Source organism: Mugil cephalus, chromosome 18 (genome assembly GCF_022458985.1).
Source record: "Mugil cephalus isolate CIBA_MC_2020 chromosome 18, CIBA_Mcephalus_1.1, whole genome shotgun sequence".
Taxonomy (NCBI): domain Eukaryota; kingdom Metazoa; phylum Chordata; class Actinopteri; order Mugiliformes; family Mugilidae; genus Mugil; species Mugil cephalus.
In genome coordinates, this window is record NC_061787.1 from 53,764 (window position 1) to 81,040 (window position 27,277).

Sequence of the window (27,277 nt, forward strand, 5' to 3'; positions counted from 1 at the left end):
CGATGCAGTTTAGTGTAATGAAACATGACTGCCTGTAGAGGGCGTGTGTGTACCACCTCTGCTGGTAAAGGAAACTAGATGGCGTGCATTTGATTGTTCATTAACCTGCAAGGAGACACCAAACACATCTGAGGATCTGTAACAGTGATCGACACAACTAAAACTGACAGTGACGTCCGCTCTGAAGGTTCAGTGTGGAGGCGTCACATTGGTAATGACTCCAGGGGGAATCAAACCCTCCACCCGGTCCCGTTCGCTGCCTTGCTCTGTAGTTTCCGCATATTGTGTGTTTGTTGGAGCTGGAATGCGACGGAGCATAGTTTGGTTTGTGAGCCATAATCAAATCAAAATGTGTCTGCATACTTTCCCATGGGGACAGAGGAGGAGGAGGAGGAAGAAGAAGAGGAGGTGGAGGGGCGTCCAATTAAACGGTGACACTCAGAGAGAACGAGTGATAAACAGACAGATAATAATCAGGAATGGAGAGAGTCTCAAACAAAAGCAGGGAGAATGAAAGAGGGAGGAGTATGAGGCCAGTGGCTGGTATTTCTTGTTATTTTTGGACTTTTAAAAGACGCTGCTTTGTGCAACCGGAAAAAGCAGATGCTAATGAGCAAAAATACCAAAATGCATCTGAAATCAGTAATCAAGCCGGAGATGGAGAAAGCCTCCCGTGAAGCTGAACTTCTGAATGAAGCAACACAAACATTGTGAACATGTGGTGTATTAAACCTCTACACATGCATCCCCATAGATGGTCCCTCTGTCCCTTCATCCTGTCATATTTATCACTGTGATTGATTTATTTCATAAGTCTGACTCAGTCTCAGGTGAAGACAACCTACAGCTTCAGATTTCCCCACCACAACATGCCATTAATGTTGTGCCTTGTTCAGATTTTAGACTTGGTCTTCTTCAGAGGAGCTTAGTTGATACAAAAAGATGAGCTGTTATACAGCTGGATAGAGTAACGTATAAAAGAAATTCTGTAGCGTTCACTATGGCAGCCGAGCTGAATCAGTCTGTTGGAGAATGAGTACGTGAGTGGCAATGCTTCACCAGCTCCTCTTTCATCTCTGTTTGCACATCTAGTTAGTCGGCTGCATGTTTCATTTATCTGTCCAATAGTCAGATCAGAAAGGATGGATTGTTATAATGTCTATGCTAAAGGTTTTGTAGAGGTTGTGTTGTACCTACAGTTATCCTGTGTAGTTGTAAATATCAGTACCATCAATACCAGTGGCAGGCTGTGCATTTTCCAGCTATTCCTTCAATGTCCTCCAGCTTTATTCAAAACACCTCTATATATAATCATTATGACTCCACTGATGTAGAAGCAGTACCAAGCAGTACCCTATCATACGAACAGGACGTTGACAGACAGATGAATGTCATTACTAAAGCAAGAAACTCAACAATTTAAAAAGTCTCCTCTCATTCACTGCAGCCACCAGCAACACATACGTCAAATCCAGCAGAAGAATCAATGTCGACCCAAGAAAATGACAAAAATGTCCATAAAAGATATAAACATAATTCATTTTGCTCAAAAGAACTTAAGAAACTATTTAGACTGTCAACCAAGGGTAGTGCTTATAGCTGCTGACCTGAAAGTGGCCTTTCCCTGCGGCTCAGGCTAGCTAGCTCCAGGTTGGGACACAATATCCGGATTCTCCTTCATCGTCCTCCATGGAAATGTCTTTTTAAAAAGATCGGCAACCAAATTGATAGCCTTTCCTCCTTACACCATCATGAGTTCAAAACATTAACGGGACCAAGTTGGTTTCAGGGGACGCAAAAACACTGACGCTACTAAGTCAAGTCGCAGAGAAGGCCTAAGAATACCAACTAGAAATGTGGTTGGTTAAATGAACAGCGACATCACGATGTGTTTCAGATTTAAGTTCCAGGCAGATTTCTTTGACTTCAACAACACATGACAGCTGAAATATGATTGGATCAAAGCTCTAATATAAAGTTACACTGAAAGAACTGAAAGAAGACAGAAAAGACAAGAAATGAAAAGAATAGACCATTGGGAATAATTTATTAAGATTCATGAGAAAATATTAAAATGTAACTCAGTGATTTTGCTGGTCCTAACAAAGCATCACTGTTATACACAGTGTACAGTTGTACATATCAGTAGAAGTTCACAATCACTATAAAGTTAAAAGTTCCACTTTTAGACTCCGTGGATCATCCGTATAGAAAATCACATGTTGTAGAGTAGTAGATAGAGTAGTACTTATAATAGTCTCTATAATAATCTCTATTTAGAAGTTGATGCTGATGAGTTTTCTCAGATTTGGAAAGCTGGAACCAATGAAGCTGATTTAATCACAGCAACAAGAGAAAAATATCTGTCTTCTTAGCAGAGTTTCGACATGTAGGAACAGAAACGTAAAAACATTGACAGCTACTACACTGTTTCCCACAAGATTTCTGACCATGACGTTTGCCTTTTTATTCTTTTCTATTATTATTATTTATTTATTTATTTGTGGGTCAATTCTTCATCTTAATAAAATCACATAATTATGAGCTATCCAAACTATTAAAAACAATGGGGGTGCTTTTGGGAGCAATAGGAAAAACAACACAAGCACAATGCTGTTTAAACACATTCAAAAATATTTCCAGTTTGTCATGAGACCGTGGTGAAGTAAATTAGACCCTGGCGTGCCGCCATAGTGTTAACATTGTATGGGAAACACTGCTACTATCTTATTTACCGTCTGGATCGTGCAGTTTATTTTTCCTGCTTTTGGGATTTTTGGATGTTAATGATTCTATGTCAAAGCCTCCGTAAGAATCACTTTGACCTCACTTTGAAATCAACTTTATCCTCCATAAATCCTGGATCAGTGACGAGAGCACGGCCACTTTATGATTCATCAGCTCCTCCTCTGTCCACTCTCTCGGCTATGCTCGCCTTTAAGCATGTGCATCAAAGATCCTTCCCCTCATCCATCCATCCATCCATCAATCCATCCATCCATCCATCCATCCATCCATCCATCCATCCATCCATCAACAATCTGCTAACAAAGTTTATTTGAGAAGGATGTTTTTCATTCTCTGACAAACATCAATACGGATACATCTGGTTTATTTTCGAACATGTCTAAGAGCCTTTCACCTCAAGTGACTTCTAAGATTCAGACTTTGATCAGTGTGGACGCATTTTTACATTAAAGTTGTCACCTGAACTGGAGAAAGGAAACTGAGGAGTTATGATCCTGAATGAATCATAAAAATATATTTACAGAGAGGCCGCGCTGCCTAAAGATTAAGATTAAATGTTTGTAGCCTGATGCTTTCCATTACTGACCAGTCATTGATTAAAGAAAAGAATTTAAAAATGGTGACATCAGACATTGGCCAAACCACAAAACCAAGCAGAGGACAAGTAAGAGTTCTTCTTGTGTGCTTGCGTATTTGACCCTTTGTTGGCCCTCTGTTTGGTCTCTTGACCACAAAGTTCCGACTTCCTGTTGACTTTTTCTGTGTTAGACAAACCGTACTGGGGGTCCATTCCCACTGAAAAATCTGTAATAGTAGAGCCTGGGGGACCTCTAGACATTATTATTACAGGTTTTCAATGTTTTTCAGAGGTAACATAGATATGGAACCATGCTAATGTTGGCGGACATTGAAAATTTTCCTCCCCTGTACCCACACTTGTAGACTTAAAGGAGACTAAAGGTCCCTTAGCTCGTTATGGTAAATTATGGATGATAGATTGAAATTAAGAATGCATCAAAGTGTTCACAGTAGCGTTTGAAAATGAACAACATGACAATAAACAAGTCTATCGTACCCATTACATATAAATGTATCAACGTTACTTCCCCATATTCTGTGGCTATTCCTATGTGCACTGAATTATCAATAAATGTGTTATCGATTTTTGACATTAGGGTAGGCCTAGCATCCGAAGTAGGTTGTAATTTCTTCCCTTGTTACTGTCTCCACTCCTCCTGCTCCTCTAAAGGGTTATAGCTCGAAGTTTAGGTTTCAGCCCCTGGACCCTGCTTGGCTCTGGGGTCCCAACTTGTGTCCTACCTTGTCTGTGACAGCAGGCCTGTGATTCCTGGAGATGATTAGAGTCGGTCCCTAAGACATCAAGACAGTTTGTCTCTGTCAAACCTTGGTTTTGTCTTGGCGGCCATCTTGAAACTGTCAGTGTCGCCATCTCTCTCAGCGTCTCTCAGCGTCTCTGAGCTCGAACGTTTGGGATTCAGCTCTGAAGTGATCTTTGGCTCGAGTCAGTGCTGCCTGCTGCTGCTGAGCAGCTCCCTGCTGACAGGAGGCCGCTGTCCTGCTTCACACCTGGAACACAGCTGCTGAACACTAACCAACACACAAACACGCCGTTAATCTGCTTTCCCCCGGTTTTCCTGCATATGGGCGACGCTCTGATCCAAAACACACACATTCCTCATGCCAAAGTTTCCACTTCATCCAAACCTAAACACAGAAAGTCCTTTCAGTTTGGAGGGAATTCATTCCTCTTGGTCTTAGTCGCGGTAGTGGAACACCTTGATTTCATTTAGTCGGTCGCCCAAACATCTGGTGAACCCTCATGACATCTGGTCACGTTTCACATTCAGCAGGTTAATGTCACCAAACATGCTAACACAGTAAGAAGGTGATATTTAATTAGAACCAGCTTTATCACCGCACTCACAAGGAATTAGTCTTGGTCACTGGTGCAATAAACACAAACATAGATTGTGCATTCAGTGTTTATCGATTTATTTCACATGTATATTTCGTGCCGACTCTTTGTCCTGCTGCAGACTAAAATTGGGGCCAGTCCTCCTCCCTGATGGTATTGATCAGGGCTGGGCAATTAATTTCTACAGGGGGCCGCATGAAAAATCTGAAGTGTGTTGGAGGCCAAACCAAACGATAACTTGAACGTTATTCTGCTCAATATTAATTTTCTCCCATTGTAAAAAGCAGTAAATTATATATGTTGATAAGCTGCTACTGGTAATCAGAAACATAAGAATATTCTGTAAATAGAGTTTTGGTATAGGTTGAAGAGGAAAATGAAACACAATCGATCTATAGTTTTGGATATAATGCATTGGAATGTTGGAAACTTTGTCCTCTTTGGAAAACTTCGGTGGATCATATAGCTACATGAATTATTTTCTGTATCTCAATAAATCTCAATAAATGTTTAACCCTTTAAGACAGGGGTGTCAAACATAAGGCCCGGGGGCCAAAACTGGCCCGCCAGAGGTTCCAATCTGGCCCGTGGGATGAATTTGCAAAAATTACACTGAAGATAACAGCTGAACATATTCACTAAAATAAAAAATTGCACTTGGACTTTGCACTCCATAAGAAATTTACAGTTGTTCATTACATGTACTTGTACTTCTTTACATTAAAGTAAAGGGAAACATTAGGAGTTGTCATCATTTACAAGTTAATAAGCTATTGTGTTACTGGTCTGGCCCCTAAGAGATCGAAGTGTGTGAGTGTGGCCCCTTAACTAAAATGAGTTTGACACCCTTGCTTTAAGACCTGAATGTCCGTCTGCCCACAAAGAGAAACTTGCTGTATTTGAATTACCGTAATCCCCGATGGACAATATTCAAGTTGCACTTTCTAGAAAAAAATGCTGCCATTACGGTAATGATGACGCACCGCTGCTGTCGGCTGCAGGTTGGAGAGCAACGATCGCGGAGCCCCAGCAAGAGAGACTTGTTTGGAGGAATTTGTTGGTAAAAACAAAGTTAGTTATACCCTTGAGATGTCACAAAGGTCTTTCAGGCAAAAGCACAACTAACCAGTGTTCACTCACAATGAATATTATCAATAGCGCAAACCACTGTGACTTACGGTAATTCAAAATCGGCCGCTTTGACGGATGCCAGCGATCCGTTCAGGCTTTTGAGGGTTAATAGATGCAAGAAGCTGTTTCAATCTTACTTTTTTTGTTGTTGACGAACTTACCGTGCCATGACGTAAATAACACATCATGGCTCAAAATAAAAGCAACACAGTCGTATTGCATGCACAGTTCATCTGTGCTCATGACTGACATGCCGTAAAATGCCAAGGTCTGGTATTGATTATGGATCCATATCTGCCTGTATCTATCAGCATTGAGGACCATTAATCCTGACCAAATCCCCAATTCCATTTGCAGAAATGCAGCCCCCAACTTGCAACGAGCCTCCACCATGCTTCACTGTTGCCTGCAGACACTCAAAAGTGATGCTGTTCTTGGTGTTGTGGCTGTCTGCAGTCGTCTCATCAAACATTCACAGATATTTCACATGTTGTTTCATCTGTCCAGATGTTTCTGGCCCAGTTCCTAGGTTCTGGTTCATAGCTGAGTCTCTTGGTCTTGTTTCCATGTCAGAGGGATGGATGTTTGGCTGCAGCTCTTGCATGAAGACCACTTCTGGCCAGAGTTCTCCAGACATTAGATGGTGGACCTGGGTCAGTTGTGAGGGAAATAAGCTTGATGTGTTTTTTATCTGCCATTCAGAAAAGCTGCCACCAAAGACTGTCAGTCATCCACAAACTGAAAGTACCCTATGTTTCCCCCCATCTCCTGCTGCTGCCATATAAAAGTATGGTCCAATCCATCTCCTGTATTGTTCCACTTGCTTCTTCAATAAGTTATCTGTCAAACACAAGGCTAAATTCACACACATAACCACCACAGCTTCCAGAGTAATCAGTCTCTCCACACCAAATCTCACAGATCTCAACAACAGGGCCATTACACTCAGTAGAGCAGGACATCACACATTCACTAAACACCCACTTCACCCCGCTCCCCTCAGGGCGAAGCTATAAAACACTGAGGTGCAGAAGGGCTCACTTAGGACAAAGCCTGATACCTGCTGCCATAGCTGCCCTAAACAAAAGGCCTCGCTAGATGGGTATGTGTCTTGAACTGCGCTGTACTGTGGTGGATTTTGTGGAGACGGCACTAAGAAAAGGAATTTCCCCATGGGAAAATTAATATAAAGGCTAAGTAGAAGCTCTGCTGCTTCCAGAAACTTCTGTTCCAAAGACTAATCTAGTAAACTAACTATGTAATTCTAGTCATATTGGTTCAAATCAGAGCAAACAAATCTACCTGAGGGATAAACACTGATGGTTTCAAAGAGTTCGTGTGGGGGTTATTATTCATGAGTCAACTTGCAGAAGAGAAGAAACTGTTCTTGTGTCGTGAGGTTTTGGTTCTGATGGATGGCAGCCTCCAAAGGGCAAGATGCTTCGCCAAGTGTCCAAGGTGAGATGTGTCGGATGGTGGCAGATTGCAGCTAGTCGCCCTCTCAGGGGTGCAAATAAAACGTTGCCTTTGTCCTTGGTGGCGGCGGCAGTGCAGCAGGCGGTGATGGATGGTGGCGAGGATGGTCTCAACTCTGTCACACGTAGAAGAAAAAAGAGGAGGACACACATGAGGAAAGAAAAGGCAGGTTGGAATATTGAAGTCAGTTTATCGTAACTTACAAATTTATACAAATTAAAGAAAATTTGCTGAAGTCTCAGGAAAATCCAAACTAAAGTTATCCAACATAGAAAAACAGAATTAATCCAAAATAGGCAGAAAATCAGGAGAGACCGAAAGAAAAACAGAAACACTGGGGGCAAAACACTTGAGGCTTGGAAACAAAAAGAGCAACTGACAAAAGACCAGGGCAGAGGAAAAGACAGGAGCAGCTTTAAAAACATTTATTCAGCTCAACTATTAATCAGTAATGAGTGAAACCGGACATAATTTAGTTTCTGTTGTTTCAGATTTGTGGTCAAAGGAACTTAAGGCACTTTGACAGGGCGGCTATAGGGCTCATTCTCATTAGAACGATCTGATATTGATTCATAAAATCCTCTGATTGAAATTTTTCTTGTCAAGATCCTCTAGAGAGAAATCTTACTGTTCGAGATTTGTCATGCTAAAGCAACAGGATTAGTGGACATGTGCAGGAGATCCAGAACATCCGTCAGCCCTGGAAGATGATTAAAAGGTATGACGCCAGAGAAAGACAAATGAAAGATGTAAAACTAGGCGGAAAATATTGTGGAAATACCACAAATCTCTAGGAACCAATGACGACTTTAGTTTTAGTTTGAAGTTATATATTTTTTGCCACTGGAATATCTCTAAAAGTTTATCAGTAGAGATTTCTTTCAGTGAAGGTCGACTTAAACTTAAATGGGAAGCTAAGCTCCCAGTAAAGTTTCTTCTTCTTTTGGATCCTCGGATAGCTCTACTCTCAGTCCTGAGCCATTCACAGAAACCACGTCCGTGTCTCCCATCAGACTGTTTTGAATACACCAGATGTAAAGTTAGACTCCACTCGCTGCCCGCCATGCAAATCCACAGGTGGGTTCAGTTTCAAGCGCACTTGTGGTTAAACAGCCAGGAAAAAAAAAAAAAAAAAAAGCCAAATTACAAACAGGAGATCATCATGAATGCAAAACCAAGAGGGGAAGGATATTGTTTAGATGCAGCAGCCTGGAAACACGGAGCCGAGGAAAATCTAAGTGTAGAGAATTTAGAAAGCCAACATGTGTGTGTTCTAAAGAAGTTTTTCTGTTGAGCTCCGTTTTGATGATATAGGAACATGTATTTCCACATTTAACTGTAAGTTTCTCAAACTGAATTAGTGTGAAGGAAAATAAGACAAATCAATGAGTGATGTGTTACTTCGTACTTTGGAGAGGAAACGGTGAATATCAATAAAGTAGATGGATGTGGCCCGGGTGGCTCCTACTGTACACTAGGGTCTCTCTTCTTCTTGGTCTGTAACATGAAACAGTCTGATCCACTTGATCAGGTTCCTATGAACTAGGTGAAACTTTGGTCACTGAAGGAGTCACAGGGATGATTTAGAGTCAACTGGAACAGTTAATGTTACAGATTTATTTTTTTGTCTCTGAATTAGCTCATATCTCTATATCAGCAAAAACAGCAAATATTCTCTTCGATGTCGCCATATGACACCACATGTATTTCAGTGTATTTTAAGTTTTGTTACTTTAACTACAAGTTTATGTTCTTTCATCTTCTTGACTACTGTAAAGTATGTGATGCTAGTGGAAGCTATATTTAGGATCAGTAATCCCCATTTTCTGTTTCATCTTTCTTTTCTCATGTTACACTTTATGTTTCTTTCTTCTCTCGCTGCCAGAGTTATAGTTCTTTCACTTGTAAATTTGCTCCAGAATGATTTATTCCTAATTCCAAATGAATAGTCGCTGTGTCAGTGTTTAATAGAAGTCCAGCTGCAGATTTCATCCACTGATGAATCCCTAACTCCATATAAATGAATCTCCTCAGCCTGGCCATGTCTGCAGCATATCTGGAGTGTCGATGAAGCTTTAGATCACGTCCTCCAAAATCATTTGGCCAAACGTCACAGGAACTCTGTGGCCTTTTTCTTTGGATGAGCTAATCGTCTTACTTTAGGGTGCGTTTGAAGGAGAAGTGGCGGTTCGTCCAGAACGATGTGTTGCTGATTTACTTTTCAAAGTCAGAAATAAATATTTCTCCAATTAAAACGCTCTCATTTCCAGAGCATGAAGAAGAGCATTATTCATGTCATGAGCTGAAATCATGTGAAACCAAACCACCAGGGGCCTTTACCATCCAGGCAGCAGCTTTACGTAACACATCATACGAGTGGTGCAGACACTTCACAGAAACAAAAGCACAGCGATATTCAGAGGCTGCTTTGATTCACAGGTCAAACACAGAGCAGCAGGTTCAGGCAACCTCAGATCTTCACACACATAAACACTAGTCCACGCTCCTGCCGCTGCATCCTCGTCTCCTTGATGTTGCAGTAACATGATGTAACAGCGGGCCCGGATGGCTCCCATGGGCGCTGGTTAGTCGACTTAATGGACTGCCACTGCTAGCTTCAAAGACTCAGAGAGGGGGAGGAGGGGGTAGTGAAGGGAGTAAAGAGCAGAGGGGAGGCAGAAAGAGAGTCAAAAGAGCGGGAAAAGCAGAGAAGGTGAAGAAGTCATCGTCTGAGTTGATGCAGGGATGACAGGAGTTCTACAGATGTTACTGCAGGATGACTCTCTAGAAAGAAAGATGTGAAAATTCCCAAAAGGATTTGTTTATCAACTATATTCTAAAATGAAAATTTTCTGATCTGTTCCAATCATTCAAAACAACGTCGTTTGTGTCGGTCTTGTAAGTAGTGGGCCTGGATGATCTGAGACTTTCAGAACACATGCATATGGAGATTTAGACCTGGAAAAAGCTAACAAGGCTCAACAAAACATGCATCTGACTAATGTGTGTACATGTAGAATCTAATTAAGATACAAATACAACATATAACTGATGATGTCACATGACAGTTTGATAGTGAATAGAAATAAAGTTGTATCAGAGGTGAGTTGGCTTCTGTAATGATGATGCAGTTGTCAGTGACACACTATGGACTTTCATTTACTCCACTATATTTTCTCACAGGTTGTGCAGCATTCATCTGAAGCCTCCAAATGCTGACGCTGAATGTCTAATATCTTTGACAGTAAAATTCACCAGCATATTGTTGATGTGCAGCTATGCAACGCACTAGCCCTTTTGTTGTATTTCAGGACTGACTTCCATATTTTGCATGTCATGCATGTATATGTGCATTTATCTCTAGAGAAATATTTGCACACATGTGATGAACCGCTACTAGTTTCTGCAGTGACCCAAGGGGTTCCTCACTTATCTTCTCATAATCAGCAGCTAGTCAAAATGATGCTTAAAGCAAACAGCAGTGGAGTCAACAAATCAAGTCGACTAGTCTGTACAACCCCTACAACAGAGTGGTGTGCTGGCATGGTTCTTGGGTCACATCATCACAGATGCTGCTATCAACCCTCACCCAAGAAAAGCAAAGGCATCACAGAGATGAAGGGGCCACAAATGTGGGTGAGTTGAGAAGATTCCTCATGAGATTAACCAAATGGGAAAATTAATTCCCTAGCTGGCTGAAAATGTGCTCCATGACCTCCTGAGTGGTTGGTGTGGAGCATGCCTCAGATGAAGACATCTTAGGAGCTAAAAGAAGCACTGTCCTCTCCTCCAGTGCTGGCCATGTACAACCCAAACAGAGACAAAGTGTCAGCGGATGTATCTTCTTATGGCTTGAGAAATGTTCCTCTCCAGAAATGGGTTGATAAATGGCGACCTATAGCTTATATGTCACAGTCTCTCTCTAACAGAACAATGATACCAGAGGACAACAAGGCTCTAGGTTTCACATGGTTGGGTGAGTGATTCCGGGATTTCCTCTTAGGAAAATGTTTTGGGAGACCTGCCCTGGAACTTCTGCCACTGGTAATCCAGTGATTTAGAATGAGGCTCACGAGCTACTCATACTCAATAGTGTATGTGCCAGGAAAGTCACTTTGCACAGGTTTCCAGACAGTGAAACATCTTCTGAGGAAGGCAGCTGCCCCAACATGGCTCTACTTGCTCAGATCCTCATCGGCGGATGCGTACACACCACAGTGAGCTGTGCTGTTGATACCTGATACCTCTTCAGACACCTATGCAGGACAAGTTTGCACCGTAGCAACTGGTTTCTGAACAGGCTTCAATGTCCCCACCTGCTGTGGCACCTCCAGTACCTCCCGCAGAGTCCCCAGATCCAGTTCTGGGAAATCTGTAATTAAGCCCACTAGGCTGGACTTGTGAACTGAAAAGAAAAGACTTGAGATAAGAATGAAACAGATGTGAATGCTACAGAGTGTAGTTTGAGCACTTTAAAACAAGACTATGAGAATCCAGAGAAAAGTGTTGGTATAAATGATGCGCCTGGTTCAGCTTATGTTCACATAATGCCAAATTATTTTTATTTAAAAAGTCAAAACAGTTTACACCTTGTTTTCTAAAAGTGAAGATAATGAATAATATGTTGGACTGTGTATGACCACTGAGAGTACTCAGAATGAGTCATGTGATGCATGCTTTCTGAAGAGTTGCAGACTAGTTTAATAAATGTGTTATCTCCCTTAGCACGCAGTTTTGGTGTTACACGTATCAAGTGAAGAACACGACAGAAGAGACAAATCAAACCTAAATGGTTTTGTGATTTGTCTTTGATCAGTTTCCTTTAGACTGTTCACATGGTTCTTTGCCTCAAAATGTGTATGACCTCTCGAACTGACCTCTAAAGAGCTGACCATTCTAAAGTTAAAACTAAGCTTCAGATCAAATGATCTAAATACAAATACAAACCAAGTTCGAAATCAGACTGAACCAAATTCTAAAGCCAGATTTAAATGGAGCAAAATCTGAATCCAAAGCAAGACTAAAACAAAACCCAGAATTGAGCCCAAGACTGGTTTTAAATTGTATTTGTAAAGCAGCCTTGATCTAATTCCAAAACCAGTTTAAATCCAAATCAGGAACCATCTCAAACAAAGTCCAAAGCCGAGTCCTAAACCAGAATAAACCAAATTATATAACCAGATTTGAAACCAGTCCAACAAACCAAAACAAAACCCAGAATCAAGTCCAAAACAGAACCAAGGTCTCAAACTGGGTTCCTTGCCAGTCTAAAATCCAATCTAAGAACATAAGTCAGCACGGTGGAGTGGTTGTGGATTACATTAAGAGACACTGAGACAGACTAAAGTTCTTCAAGATGCTGGACAACAAACCTGCCAGATAATTTCAAAATGCCTGCAGATGTTTTAAAGACAATGACTGATGTGTTCTTTGTATTTTCTCCTGTTGGTATTACAGCTAAATCCTCCCAGTTAGCTGCAGAAAATAATAATAATTAAAAATCAGTCTTCATTCTATCTTTACACAAATAACAAATATTACAATCATTTATTTTTCTTCGTCTAATTTAGCGTCAAGAATAGCTTCAATGAAAACTCCTCTGATGTATTGTTCACAGCTTTTAACCAAACACGTTAATTCACTTTGTGTTTGATTGTTTGTCAGAAGAGAAGGAAAATGTGTGTGTGCGAGGACCATATGGATGTAATGATGCCCTGCATAACAAGCAGATAGAATTACATACACACACATGCATGCAATCATACTGTTACACACTCTCTCTGTATATGTGGTGGCTGGAGGGAGGAACACTTCATGAGTTCTGGGGTGTTTTTGTGTCGTCAATGTTCTGTTGAATTCACCTTCGGTCCTATTTTTATCATCAGTCCCATTTTGTCTGTCGGGTGAAAGCAGTCAACTGTCGCCCAGCTGTTTGTTGCGGTCCGAAGCTTCGTCTCAGTCTGCCGTGTGTTGATTTTGCGGTTATGAGGCGTGACGTGAAGCCTTGCGGCAGGAAGCGGCTGCTAGACATCTGATTCTGACACCGCGGCCCCAAAAGCGATTCCGTCCTCAGGAATAATTCTCCAAATATAGAATGGGCTCGGACCGACTGAGCTGCTCTGCTGTCAGGCTGCTGTGGCTTCAGAGCCACCAGAGAGAATGGTTTTATTTTCTGAATGGATGGATGTTACACAGTCACAGTCACGGTCAGGGTGTAATTCGTTTGGCAGTGGTCGAATTTCTGCAGTTTGATGTTTAAATTAAAGCCATCGATCAGGGTTTGTCTCTTATTAAAGGTTCTTGGTTTTGAATTTCGAAACGAGAGATAAGAGCTTGTGTAAGTAAACAAATAGGAAACTGGTCTCTGGATCCTCACTAGCTCTGCTCTGCTGAGACTTTTTCACCGGAGACTGGTGAACACATCTCCCTCTGTATTTTAATGCCTGTGTCACCAACAAATGCTTCCTCATGTTGGTGGTGTTGCTGCCCTTGCTTGAAGGTGAAGTGAAGCCACTTGTCTGTTTCACTTGGCTGTTTCAGTCTCCACCATCACTTCTTCCATATTGTCACGTGAGCTTCTTCTTCTTTTGTTTTATGGCTGTTGGCAACCACTTTTAGGTGCATTCCCACCACCTTCTGGTCTGGAAACGATAAGCATGAAGACTAATGATGTCGATGAATTCAACCATGTTGGAACTGATTGCATTTTTGATGCCCATACTTCCCAGGAACCAGTTTCAAGAAATCATTTTTTTACAGTATGAGTTTAATCATCCAGGTCATGGCATATCCAAAACACTAAGCTAAAACATGGACCATCGTAGACTGGATCAAAGCATCCACAAACCAGAGGGTTAGCGGTTCCGTGCCACAAGTCGAAATGTCTTTGAGTGAAACACTGTAGGGTTGGGCGGTATAATCATTCCAGAGATATTTTTTATTCTGTATCAGTTGAAACACGCCCAATAAAGTTATCAGACTTAAATCTGATCTGAAGACTTGAATGAAAGTTGTCTTTTTTTCAGCTTATTTGCGTCTTTCTCTGATACATCAGAGTGAGGACTTTTTTAGCCTATTTTAGGATTAGAGTCTAGAGAATGGATTATGTCAATAAAGCAATTTTTGTAAGAATGAAAAAAATGTGAAAATTAGATTATAACTCATGGTTTAAAATGTTACTTTTTAATTTCTGTGTTGCAAAAAAATACTTAATCCACAAGTATTTTTTGTGTGAAGGCCATGACGTGCCAAGCCGACTGTTGGCCGGTGTCTGGCTGTCCTGAAGAATTTGTGGTTCTAGTTTTTGGCTCTAGTCAGACCTCAGTCGAACTGTTATTGAGCCAGAACCAGAACCACAAATATTTCCACCACAGCATGCTTATCTAGAAAAAATAAACTTGTAGACCAACTGATCATCATTATTCAGGAGAGGCCACATCTGTGCAACTGTTTTATGCTCTTCCTAGCTTCCTGCCCTCGTCCTAGCTTTTTGATATTCATCTTTTAGAGGTTTTAATTCTTTGACTTTCTTCCATGTTGTGTGCAGCAGAAGCCTACTGTGTGTTATCTACCTGGGATTATTTCCTGTCTGTGCGCAGCAGATATAGAATTATTTAAGTCATTTGAACGGGAGTTGGACATCCTGCGTGTCCTCCTGTCCTCCCATTCCTGTCCGAATGAATTCCAAAATGACGTGACCTTGTGATGTGCCATTCCCTTTAGTAAAATCACATAAATCACCTCAAATCCCAGAACGACTTCATCACATCCCTGCTCAACAGAAGAAGAGTTTTTTAGGCACTAACTCTAAATGATTTATACTCAACACTTACTGCGTCATTTCCTTCTTTGTCATCATATTCTGTGAATTTGGTCGGAGCAATGCCCCAACTGTGGCTTTTTTTTTTCCAGTTCCCTTGATAAAAGCTTTGTCTGAGTCTGTCGAACTCATCCAGACTTCCAGGTCACCGAGTGCTGATTTCAGGTCAGCTCGACCAGGACAGCGTGAGCGTGTGGTTATTCCTGAAGGAGCTCCACTTTTAGGTTCATGTAAAAATGTCGTGCCACTGTGTCGGCCTGTGGTGATCCTGTGATTCTGACATCAGCCTACGTCGGCTTCATCCCAGCGTCCTGTTGTGAGGTTTCCTGTTTGTCAGCGACTGGAATTATCAGTAAATTTGCAGGTTTGACATTGTCAAATAATAAATACATTTTTGAATGACCTCAACCTTCTGATCAGATTCATGTTCAGTGAGAGAGGCTGAGTGAAGAACAAGACAAAGAAGGATGCATCTCATTTCTGCTGTTTGTAGTTTGTGTTGAGGAGACAGGAGCTGAGGGATCATCAATCAGAGAGCAATGTCCTAACTACCGACCTCCTCCTAAAAAAGAAAGAAAATAAGCTGAAACAACAACGAATTGACTTGCTGGCTTTCTCAAAGATGTTTTGTCACTCATTCAAGTAGTAGGGACTCTCAACATGTATATCTCAGAATCATTTTTTACATGGACAAACTGGAATCTGTCTGACAGATATGATTCAAACCAGTCTAGTGCAGTTCCTGTGATCTTGATCACACTTTCAAGTCTCTGTAGTAGAATACTGTGATCAATAGTGTCAAATGCAGCACTGAGATCTAGCAGGACAAGTATAGAGACAAGTCCATCGTCTGAAGCCATGAGGAGATCATTGGTAACTTTAACCAGAGCTGTTTCTGTGCTATGATGAGCTCTAAAACCTGACTGAAACTCTTCAAACAAACCATTCCTGTTTAAATGATCAACCAACTGATTGACAACAACCCTTTCCAAAACTTTAGAGATAAAAGGAAGGTTGGAAATTGGCCTGTAATTGGCTAAAACATCTGGGTCAGGTGCTGTGCCAGTCGTCAATATTGACTCTTCAGTATTTGTGCTGTTTTGATGAAGGAAACTGAAAAGTGGGTCAAAGGTTTGGACACACTTTCTCATTCAGTTCAATGAGAATGTGTGTCCAAACTCTTGAACTTGGTAGTGTTCTAGAGACAAACCGACTCTGGAGGCTGAGGAGGTGAAGGAGACTCTGTCAGTCTCAGTTTGTCCATATTTACAGAGTGAGTCATGCACACAAAGAGAGTGAGAGCGGACACCACTTATGTCGTCATAACCCCTGACTGAACAGACAGAGTGTGTGTCTGCATGTTTTCTTATATAACTGTCTGGCGTATGTCCATTCTGAAACATGGATACGTGGAAACTAGAGGTGAGACTAAAGAACCTGAGGCCAGGCTGTGGAAATAAAGTTTATTTCTAAAGCCTCTTGCAATGCTGTTCTACACAGGCTGATAAGATTCATAATTACACCAAAATAAAATTGTCATGTTCAGCTCTAAACCTATGTCCATGTCTAAAAAGGTTCTTTGCCGGACTCTGTCTGTGGGATCCTTCTTGTTTGGGTTCTTTTTTGTCTTTATTTCCAAGGTGATGATAATGGAACATGTCGGTGTTTAAAAGACATTTATGACAACTTTGGTCTCATTTCAATGAAAATCTCACATCAGTAGTGTTACGTGTCCAAAGAGCATTCCTCATTACTAGCTCTTAGCTCCATTTCAAGCGTCATTTTTCTCAAAAACTAAGTTGTGTAACATGGTGCAAGAAGGTAGGCCCGGATGCAGCATAGTCAGTCAGTTTAATGAACATAGAAAGCACGGGAACAGGTGATCTTAGTCTTGTGTACACAAACCGCTTTACAGACACAATGTGGTCCATGGGTATTGAACCGCATCATCCCAAAAACACAAGTGGAAAGTAAAGACACAAGATACCAGTAAAAATACAAGTAAAAAGTTTTAAAGGCGTTGACTCATAGTTTCTATTGGTTTGTTCACAGGTGAAACACAACGGCCTCATACAGGAGATGGTGCATCCAACAGCAGGACGCTTAGCTGTTCCTGGTTAGTCCACAGTCCCACTCACGCACAAAAACACACACAATTACACAAAGACACACACAATTACACAAAGACACAGTTGGCCTGTCTCTGACCATTAGCTTTCTGTCTTTGACATCAACTTTTTAAACTTGCTTTTCCAAGAAGTGGTGTATTTCTGGATGTCCTACACACACACACACACACACACACACACACACACACTTTCTCTGAATTTATGGATTTCCCTGTGGATGCACAAACAAATTGTTAAAACTGCAAGATTTTGTTCCCACGCACATTTTGGTATGGCTGTCTTTGTGAGGACATACATCGACATGGCATCTTAACCCTTGACACTTACCCTAATCCCAACCATAACTTGCTTGTAACCTTTACCCTAAAGTTAATTTTTAAGCCTGAAACAGCTTTGTAAAGAAGTGAGGACCGGCTAAAGAGTGTTCTCACTCTGATGGTGCAGAACTCTGGTCCTCAGAAAGGTCGTACCAGAGCACAAACACACACAGTCCTCCAGGGGGATTCTGCTGCTTGGTTGGTTTGATGGATCTCAACGTGTTTCCACTAAAAGGAAGCTGTTTGTCCACCGTCATGTATTTACTGTGTAATCTGTCTTCTAGCCTCTGTCAGTGTGTGTGTGTGTGAGTGTGTGTGCGTGTGTCGGTGTGTGTTTGTGTGTGTCGGAGTGCACAGCAGGAAGACATCCATAATGAGCAGAGGCAGGTTGGTGTGTGTTGTGTTTGGTGTGGAGCCAGTCTGTTTTTTGTCCTCCTCGAAAATAAACCTGAACACCTTTAAACCTCACACACACAACACACACACATAAACACACACACACCTGACAGTGTTATGGTTGCTCTGTTGTTTGGCCATGGTAATCCATCCACTGATGTAATTCCTTTTGTGGTATTTAAGTGAACTGCTCCGGATAAATTCTTTTACTTTGATGGTTGCACTTGTGCCCACTTCCTGTCGCTGTATCCTGATACCACCCGGACTACGTCTTGACCCAGAGAAGTCTTTTCACAGCTCTGCTGCCTCGCAGTCCTCCAGCCTCGGGTAGTCAGGGGCTTTTCATCTGCCGACAGAAAGTCTACCTAGAACATCCCAACAAAAGGAGCCTTAACTCTGTTAAGAGAATGGCGGAGCGACCAGTTTCCTTCAACACGACACAGAAAGATGGCAACGTTCATTGCAACGCAACTCTTACAGCTGACTCGCAGCAGCAGACGAGATCAACACACAACGATGAACTATTTTTATAGACTTGATTCTTTATAGATTTTATCAATTCCTCCTCTGAATGTTTGGTTTAGAAATAGTAGGCATTTGTGGTTTGGTGTAAACAAGAGAATTTTTTTCAAATTTCTAAACAAGAGATAAGAGCTTGTGTAAGTAAACAAGTAGGAAACTGGCCTCTGGATCCTTACTGGCTCTGCTCTGCTGAGACTTGTTGAACACATGTCTCTCTCTGTATTCAATGCCGCGCACCGTCAACAAATGCTTTATGTTGGTGGTGTTGCCACCCACGCTTGAAATTATGGTGTTGCATAAGTTGCATGTTGTGTTGTTCAGTCTCTTCTGGTGAAGCGAAGCCACTTTGGACCATTTGAGTCTCTCCACCTTTGCGTCTTCCTTGTCGTCATGTGACAGGAGTGACGTGGGCACTGAATTTCCCTCGAGATAAAGAGATAAATCTGTCTAATGGTTGCAGTCTGCAGACAGAGGAGACGTGGCAGCTGTGTAAATGAAGTCAATGACTTTTATCATGGAGTCTCCATCTTTGCCTTGGCTAAAGATTCCTCCAACCATCAGTTCAGGCCACCACTGAATCTGATCATCTCTGTGAACCCATTGAACATTTTGTGATTGGTATTTTTTTTTTTAAATTTTCATTTCCAGACTTATGTGTCTTGAGATACATTAACATTAATTCACTAATTGTGAAGCTAGTAGCACCAGTTGACTGAATCTCTCTTGAATTAGGTCACTAACTTTAAAGAGGGTAAATACTTATGCACTTCTTCATTCACTGATTCATTTTCTTGTCCTCTGGATGGTCGTGGGGGGTCTGGAGTCCATCCCAGCTGTCTCTGGGTGGGAGGCGGTGTTCATCTTGGAGACTAGGTCTCTAGTCTATCTCAGGCCGAACATAGAGATACAGACAATCATTCACATTCACACTGAAGGCCAATTTAAAATTACTAATGAACCTAACGAGCACATCTTTGGACGTGGGAGGAAGCCGAAGTACCCAGAGAGAACCCACGCCGACAGAGGAGTAACTTGTGAACTAGCTGAAGCTGTGGCTTCCTCCAACCATCGGTCCAGGCCGCCAGGGAATCTGTTTATCTCTGTGGAATTCTGTGATTGACAAAACATTTTGGAAAATGCTTTCTGTGCAACCCGACCGTGTTTCCATGGTATATAACGCCTCTGGTTTCATTTGGAGTGACAGTGACTGACAGTAGAAGCGTGATGGTTTCCATGTGTTGGCGCATCTGTCTGTGGTCGCGCACACAAAGTTTGGAGTCGTGTTTCCATCACTTCCATATTCATGTCCTGCAGACCAGCCTAACCTTAAAGCAAGACTTCACCCTAAACTGTCATGGTTCACATTATCATCCCCCGGAGGAAGAAGATTTCCCTCAAACAGAGACTCAACATGAGACACAACACTGTGTTAAGTGAGGCGCCATTTGTAATCTTCTTCCCTTCTGTGACTTATGCCAGACCATGATGTGAGAGGAATCTGCGTGTGTGTCAGTCTATTCACAGCCTTAACAATATCCTTTTCTTTGCTCTGGACTTTCCTGTTCTGGCCATCTCTGTTTAGTAAACAACACCAGACGCAAGTTTATGCCGGTGTGCACGTTTGTGTGTGTGTGCATGTTTGTGTCGTTTCCTTTGTGCGTGCACATTAGTGTGTTGTGTGCGCCTCAGAGGTTAATTGAGCGTAAAAACGTGCAGCTCAGAACATTCATTGGCCGGTCGGCCTGTTGACGGGATTCCTGTGTGTGTGTGTGTGTCAGAAAATAACTCAGGACAAACAGTAACTAAATTGTGTGTCCATTAATAACAACCACAGCTGACGTTATATAATCAAAATCATAATGAAAGACCGAAACGTGATTGAGAGGCTGAATAAAAACTAGCGTGGTTAAAACAGACTACCTGTGAATAATTAACCTAACTAACCAGGAAGGACTGAATCAGGCGTAGCTCCTAAACTTATCCGGTCCATATGCATGACCTTGGATCTCTATGGAAAAGTGAGACGTCAGAGCATGTTGCTATGTCCCATTAATTTGGGATAAACTAAACATTGCATTTTTATCCCTGATGGCAATTATATCGTGCAGAGATGAAACTGATCTCATCCAGCTACATCTTGACTTTAACTGTACCAAGAATTTAAAGAACTACAACCATGCATACATACTCTACAAAGGTTTTAGTAAAAATAGTTCCAATCAGACTCTTGGACATTTGGACAAAACTATAAAAGTGGGACAAACTGGGTATAGTGGCTTCCTTTGTCACTATCTGCACATACTGGTATGAAGGGCTTGTATGCATGCCTGGCTATGAGGGCAGGTGGAAGTGCACAAACACAAAAAAAGAGTAAAATTGTCCAAAATTGCTCATTTATTTAAGATACAATACTACACGTTACACTCCGTGGCACGGTCAGAAACGTCCCGTTTAACCCACCTCATTATATAGATAGTGAACCAGATCAGGTCTAAAGGTACTGTCACCTACTGGCACAAACATGCACCACACATGCAAGAAACAAAAATGAACAATTTGGCTCCTACAATTGGGGCTTTAGGGATTAAGGTTAGAAAATGAATCACAGTACAATATGCTACTGATTACCCCTCAGGAAGAAATGTACACACGGTTCCACCTTTGGCTGTTTTAGAAAAGAAAAATGGTTGGAGTTGGAGATCAGTCAGATTCTGTCAGACAAGTCACCATGTGGTGCATAGTCGATGGAGAATCCTATGGAGAGGATCGATCAATTGCATTTGATGAAATATTGAGACATGGGAGGAAACTTTAATATGCTGACCATGGAATTCGTAGTTTGTCCGCATGTTTTTCTCTGTTGGCCGAGGCTAGGTAATTAGCTCCTGCTATGTGGTGCTTTGCAACAATGGAAAGAGTAACTTCTCTAGTTTCAAATAAAATCCAGGACAGGGTGGGTTGACTCATATTTCCTCATATTTACAGGGCTTTTGTTTTTTTCAATTACAATATTCAAATTAGTAACAAACAAACAAGCACTTTTTGAGTAAAAATACACTTCGACAGTTCTTCTTGGCAGTTTAATACAATAAGAGGTGCAATTAAGTAAAACCAAAAAAACCCAAAGTGCAGAACAACATTTGAGCAATTGTCCTTCTCAGTGAAAGGAACCAACTCTTTACCACCAGAATTTAAATCCAACACAGAACTGGAGTAATTTAGTGAGCAAGCAGAGATGGGAACATTGATATTTTATCATTAGCCAGTCAATATGTTAAGTTGTTGTTTAATGTAAATATTATCAAGTTTGTTTGTTTTTTAATCTTTGTTTTGTGTCGTGTGTAAATAGCTTAGGTCCTAAATACATCACATTTTCCCAGTTGTCTATGGCAGTATCATATGTATTGTCCCAGTTGAATAAAAAAAATAAAAATAATAAAATCTGTTCTTCCATACTGGAAGACCTGTTTTTTTCATTTTTCAAAACTTCTTACCAGGTTTGTCGGGTTAACAAATTTGCCAGACTTCAGATCAACCTTCTTAAGTTGATGTTGGAGTCTCATGTTTTTGGGCCAACTCTAGTTGAGAGTCTTAGCTGTCCCGGTGTCCTCCATCACTAGTCATAACTCTAGTAGTTGTAACTAGACCTTCCAGACAGACAGATGACCCTCCTTTCACTAATTGTGAGGCTACTAGCACCAGCTGACAGGACCACCCTTGAATTAGGTTAAAGGGGGGAAACACGTGTGCATTTCTTTTACATGATGTAATGTGATTAACTGGCACTGGAATCATATTGACTATGATTCCATTCATAAAAGGAAAAAATCCAAGGGGGTTAATACATTTATACGCTGAATAAAGGATTATGTAACTTTACACATACACAAACACCGAGCAGTGACACTTGTTGAGTGAGGAGGAAAACAATGCGGCGGAAACACACAGTCGTGCATGCAACCGACACCTCGCCGCAAACTCGCAGTGACTGTTTGGCCGTTTGGCTCATTAACAACTGATTAATAACTGTTTATTGTTTGTATTACCAAATAAACCTTTACTTCTTTCCTTGTTCCCGTCTTTGCTTTTTAGAAATTATAAATCTGGGTTCTTGTCAGGAGGAGTTAAAATCTCACCTCCACACTTCAGCCTTCGTTCATTTTCATCCATTTATCTGAGGTTGGATCATGGTGGGCTAGGAATTCCAGACGTCCCTTTCCTTCTGGCTGATCCCTACAGGTTCCCAGGCCAGACGAGATATTTAATCACTCCAGTGAATTTTACGTCTACACTCTAGGTCTCATCCCAGCCCTCTTCATGCACAGTAAACCTCCTGAACCATCTCAGCTTACGCCACCATCGTTTATGACCATATGTGAGAGCTGAAACGTAGATAAACCACTAAATCAACAACTTTTTCACTGTGATGTTCAATACAACGTTTCATTACTGTCCCTAAACACCAAACCTCCGATCCACCTTTATGTTTGTTCTACCGGAGCCTGCAGTCGCCATGTTGGATGAGCTTTACTCCGCCCACTCTCAGATACTCCAAATATGGTCATGGGGTTCATGTTAGAGTGGAGCTAAAGTAGCCTGGACGTTGAGACCCACCCTGTTAGTGCAGGCTAACACCTGTCACTCAGAGTAGGAACGCCCTTAATGTTGCAGAATTTTAATCCTTAATAAAAAATAAACAAATGAGTTAAAAAGAAATGCACCCCCTGTACAGTTGTCATGAATAGTGAAATAAACCACTGAGACTAAAACCGTTTTTTGAACCAGGCTGTAAACATATTTAATAATGCTGTAAAGTTGGACTTTTTAACCTGTGGGTCTATAGGGATTTGCTCCCTTTGGAGCCTCTAGTGGCCACTTGATGAACTGCAGTTTTTTGCACTTCCACATGGACTTCATCGCTCAGACTCGGAAGTTACCACCTGACATGAACTCACCTCAACTTGCTATTTATCCTTCTGACTGGTTTCACCCTTGCATTTTTCTTCTGTTGAAGGTTTAATTGGCAACACAACGTGCAGGTGAAATACTGCCACTTGCTGGACTGGAGTGATGACCAGTAGATTTACAGCAAGTTTTTCATCTCTTGGATAATGTGAGATGATGCATCCTGTGCTCACTGACCTGGCATCATGTTTGATATTAGAAAGAAGACTATCTGAGAGGATGTGTGGGGTGTGAGTTGTAACCTGACTTCTAAATCGTGGAGGATTTTAAATCTCCTGCTGTCTGAGTTTAGAGAAACCACTCAAACAATCACAGCTCTGATCATGTGTGTTTCTGCTTTCAGGTCCAGCAGTTCGTTTCAGCAGCTTCTCTCTGAGCGGGCCGACGCCCCCTCCTCTGATTGGCCAGCACACCACGCAGGTGCTGCGAGACGTCTTGTCCTACAGTGATGATGTCATCAAAAGTCTGCTGGAGTCAGGGGCGGTGACACAGAATGAAGTGTGTTAATTAGCTCAGTTTACTGAATATAGAATAATAGAATGAGTCTGGATGGTGTCTCTGAGGAAACAGATGCAGAAGAAAGGGTTGACTGATTATCAAAGATGACCAAAGATGTCGGCTGTTGTTTCTGGCTGTTTTTTTGGTGGGAACAAATGAGCTTCATTCATAAAAGTACTCTGAATCTTGAAGAGCTACTGGAGAAGGAAATCCAGCTCAGACATGTTGCATTTTAGTAAAAGTAAAAGTTATACTCAGATCACCATTTTCTTTTTTAACTACCTGTAAAACAAACTCAAAATAAGATATTAACTACTTTAATGGAATAAAACATTTTAATTCTGTGAGCATTAATATCAGATGTGTGTGTTTTTAACGTCTTCTAGGTTTTGATGTCCTTGAACGCACCGTGATTATCTGACCAACATACAGGAAGTGATGTCTAAATACCAGTGGTTATTAATTAGCTATTGATTAACTATGTTCTGGTTTTTAAATCTGCCTTCCTTCTTTCCTTCTCTATCTTTCTTTCTTTACATTACTTCTTTTTTACTTCTCTTCTTCCTTTCTGTCTTTGCCTCCCTCCTCCCTTCTTCTTTCCTTCCCTTCCTTCCTTTTTTCCTACTTTTCTTCCTTGCGTCCTCCTTCTGTCCTTCCTTCCTCCCCTCGGCTCTTCCCTTCTCCTTCCCTCCCTCCTTCCTTCCTTCTTCAAGTCGTTAGCTGTAGTCTTTGTGGCGTGTTCAAGTGCAGCTTTGTGGTCCAGGAGACGTCACAGTCGACCTTCGTTGGTGTTCTCATATGTCTGTTTGGTCTGGACCATAACAGAAGTGGAACCTAACAATAATCCATGAATCTGACGACGCGAGGCAGCGACTAGAACCAACACCAGGAGCTAAAAGAGGCTGAAAAGTGTCACGGACATCGTTCTCCACCGGGAACATCCTGAAGACCACGTGTCTGAACGTGGAGGGAGCGATTCCCGCCATGGTCTGCAGATAATGTTCTGGGAAACAAGAAGGAAAATACTGACTGCAGCTTGGCTTGTTTATGACATCCATCACCCTGATCACAACATGGAAGTACGTCAGCTCCTAGAAGGTCGATCCATCTTTCTGTACGCGAGGAAGTGTCTCCCCTTTTATAAAAGGACAGTAGGATTAAAGGAATCAAATTAACATAATGTTTACAGAATTGAAGGGAATGTGACGCATCTGGACGCCGGGGGAGACACAGGCTGACGTGTTTGTTTGAGGTTTTGGGGAGGAAGGAAGGCGAGGAGAGGCTGAGGTTTGATTCATCACAAAACACTGACTTACTGTATCCTCGCCATCCAGAAACAGAGAGGAGTGATACCTCCTCCTGGAAAGCATCATGACAAATAACAGCTTTGAGTGGAAAAACTGACTCTGCTTCAGAATCATGAAGGTTCAGAAAGACGTCACTTAGCCCTGATCCAGGACTATAAGGACATGAAGACCAGACCCACCTGAGGAAACCCGAGCATCAAAACGGTCTGAAACCATCTTTAAGTTACTGCTTTCTTATTCGCCTCCTGTTCTTCTCCTATTGTCTTCTTCTCCTCTTCTTTCTCCTCCTCCTGTTCCTCCCTTTTCTCCTCCTCCTCCACCACCTTCTTCTTCTTCTGTTCCATTCTCAGCCAATTTGATTCCACAGCAGCACAACAACTTTGTCACTAAAGTTGTAATGGAATTTCTAAAGAAAAATAAAGAGAAAACTACATCCAAAATGGATTTACACCATCTGACAGTGTTAAATGAAGTAACGGGACTAATATGAAGAAACACAGGGGCTGTATCAAAGTATTCATGGATTGGCATGGATTAAAAAAAAGACAAAACAAACCAAGACTAGAAACACATGCACCAGAAAAGGCATGTGAGGAGGATTAAAACCTTGGTCAGGACAGAAAAAAATACAGAAGAATAAATGCAGCTGATTCATAAATTCATCATTTAGGTTTCGTCAAGTAAGGTTAAAAATGGCTTCCACGCTTCCTCATAGTAATTTGTGCAAGGAATTGATGCTGTTTTGATGTCTGAATTGATGTTATAATGTAAAAACATAAATCCGGTCATGTCATTTTGTTTAGCAGTCAGCTGGAGTCTCTACACAGAATGATCATAATTGATTATTGTCCTTGACAAATTCAGCAAAGCGTGGCCATAGTGTCCACATACTTTTGCTCTTGTTACATATTATCAACTGTTCTACAACTGGAATCCTTTTTGTATTAATCCAGGAAAATAATAAATACATTTCACCAGTGAACAAGTGAATGGGGTTTGGTTTAAAGATTTTAAACTAGAACATCCACGATCATACCAGCATAACATTATGACCTCTGACCGGTGCAGTGAATGACACTGACTCACATTTTGTCCTTGAATTTAATGTGTTAGAAGCAGGAAAAATGGGCTCACGGAAGGATTAGAGCGAATTCTACTGACGAGAAATTGTGATGACATGAACTGCTTGTTTCAGGGCAGACTTTCTATTGGATGAAGGTCAGGACTTTGACTTGTTCCTAAACATTCATCTGGTTCTTCTGGAGAACCACTGGTGTTCTTGGGCTCCTTGTCTTCCTCCATGACCCAGTTTCTCTTCACATTCAGCTCATGGACTCATGTCCTGACATTTTCTTTCAGAGTTCACTGGTAGAATTCACAGTTCATTGGTCCATCAATGATGAGCAGATGCAGCAGAACAGGCCCAAACCAGGACATTAGCGCCCCCATGTTTCATGGAGGGATGAGGTTCTGATGCTGGAATGCAGTGTTGGTTCATCTCCAAACATGACGATGCCCAACATTTAAACCAAACTATTCTACTCTGGTCTCATCTGTCCACTAAACATTGTCCCACATGTTCTTTGTGGACAGAGAGCAGTGTCTTTGGTTGTTGAGTGGATTCATCAACATGAACATCAGCCAATGTGAGAGAGGCCTTTAGCTGCTTAGAAGTTCCCCTGGGTTCCTCTGGTTCCTCTCCCACTATGATGGAGTGATGTTTGTTGGTGGACCACTCCTGTGGAGGGGAACCGTCGTCTTCAATCTGTCTGACTCTCTGTGATTATTTGTGGCTTCCAGACTCTTTAGAGATGATTGTGGAACCTTTTCCAGCCTGATGAGCAACAACAACTCTTTTTCTGAGCTCCTCACAAAGCTCCTTTGTCCGTTGTCATCACACACTTCAACACAAACATGTGAGACTGAGACGAATCCCTGATTTATTTGGCAAAAATCAGCACTGGACAACACCTGAGTCTCTCTACATTGACTGGAAACACGTCTGACTAGATGGTCTCTAATCTGGCCTTGCA

The 27,277-nt window shown here is 41.6% G+C and overlaps 1 protein-coding gene across 1 annotated transcript in view; it reads left to right on the forward strand.

Annotated features, from left to right (window-relative positions):
- Nucleotides 1–25,871, forward strand: part of sugct (succinyl-CoA:glutarate-CoA transferase) — a 61,278-nt gene extending 35,407 nt beyond the window's left edge. The window contains exons 13-14 of the mRNA XM_047568611.1: nucleotides 17,163–17,226; nucleotides 23,783–25,871. Of these exons, the coding sequence (XP_047424567.1) occupies nucleotides 17,163–17,226; nucleotides 23,783–23,946 (228 nt within the window). The 3' untranslated portion in view covers nucleotides 23,947–25,871. The remainder of the gene's footprint in view (nucleotides 1–17,162; nucleotides 17,227–23,782) is intronic.
- The last annotated feature ends 1,406 nt before the right edge of the window (nucleotides 25,872–27,277 follow it).